Source organism: Acyrthosiphon pisum, chromosome X (assembly GCF_005508785.2).
Source record: "Acyrthosiphon pisum isolate AL4f chromosome X, pea_aphid_22Mar2018_4r6ur, whole genome shotgun sequence".
NCBI classification, from domain to species: domain Eukaryota; kingdom Metazoa; phylum Arthropoda; class Insecta; order Hemiptera; family Aphididae; genus Acyrthosiphon; species Acyrthosiphon pisum.
In genome coordinates this window covers 85992070-85993003 of record NC_042493.1, presented here as the reverse complement: position 1 = coordinate 85993003, position 934 = coordinate 85992070, and the positions used below count along the sequence as shown (strand labels likewise).

The 934-nt window shown below is 32.4% G+C and overlaps 1 protein-coding gene across 1 annotated transcript; it reads left to right on the top strand.

Annotated features, from left to right (window-relative positions):
• Window positions 1-285: 285 nt before the first annotated feature.
• LOC103310234 (zwei Ig domain protein zig-1-like) lies at window positions 286-810 on the top strand. The gene is made up of 2 exons (XM_029490723.1): window positions 286-488; window positions 632-810. The coding sequence occupies exons 1-2, from the start codon at window positions 302-304 to the stop codon at window positions 793-795; spliced, it is 351 nt and encodes a 116-aa protein (XP_029346583.1). The 5' UTR covers window positions 286-301; the 3' UTR covers window positions 796-810.
• Window positions 811-934: the final 124 nt, after the last annotated feature.

Sequence of the window (934 nt, the reverse complement as noted above, 5' to 3'; positions counted from 1 at the left end):
TAATATTGATAATTTGTTTGGGTCATTATATTTTACATTTTACGGTATTTATGGTACGTAATTTAATTTAATAATTGTTTGTTTTGCTACATTTGGTATGCATATTTATAAGTATGCAGAATAATATGGGACTTCATGCAATTGTTACCTCTTTAAATAATTATATCGATGATGACAATCAGTTAATTAAGTGTACTAAAATTTAAAAAAAAAATTAAAATAATGATCGTACGAACATCTCAGTTTGTATTTGTATTTTTTTTTTTTTTTTTGATTGGCTTAAAACTGATACTGTTTCGCAATGATTTTAATTAAACATTTTTCTGGCGCAGTCCCCGTACGGGTAAATATATCTTTGCCTACCACAATGATCGCCGTCGGTTCGGACTTGACGATACCTTGTTCGGTGGACGGTTATCCGATACCCACTGTGACCTGGTACAAAGACGGGCAAATACTACGAAACAATGAACGAACTCAAGCGACCGGTAAGCGTGTGTACCTACCACAAAAGGCGCCATGACGATTGTTTTAAATTATGCAAATCGGCATAATGAGTATACCTACCTATATGACTATATAGGTAGGTACATAATATTACGCTTAAACATGATTTTTTTTCTTCTCTTAGAAAACAAGTTGGTCGTCGTCCGTACGAATGCGTCGGATTCGGGTTCTTATAAATGTGAAGCGTACAACTCGTACAGCTCCGACGAGAAAACCGTAAACATTACAATAGAAGGTGCGTACAGTATAATAATATTAATATATAGCTTCAAGCAGTATAATACATAATGTCATATTAGGTATAATATTAATAATATATTTTCAAGATTTTTTTATAAAGTTGAGATGTTAATTAACTTTGTTGTATGGTGTGCTGTGATGAGATGTATAGATAGGTAAATATTTTTCCCCGGAATTCATAGATTTC

Bases quoted from the DNA above. Each gene is read 5' to 3' on its own strand.
- LOC103310234 (XM_029490723.1), top strand. From the start codon at position 302: ATGATTTTAATTAAACATTTTTCTGGCGCAGTCCCCGTACGGGTAAAT. The intron at 489-631 runs GTAAGCGTGTGT...TTCTTCTCTTAG, and splicing joins TGAACGAACTCAAGCGACCG to AAAACAAGTTGGTCGTCGTC.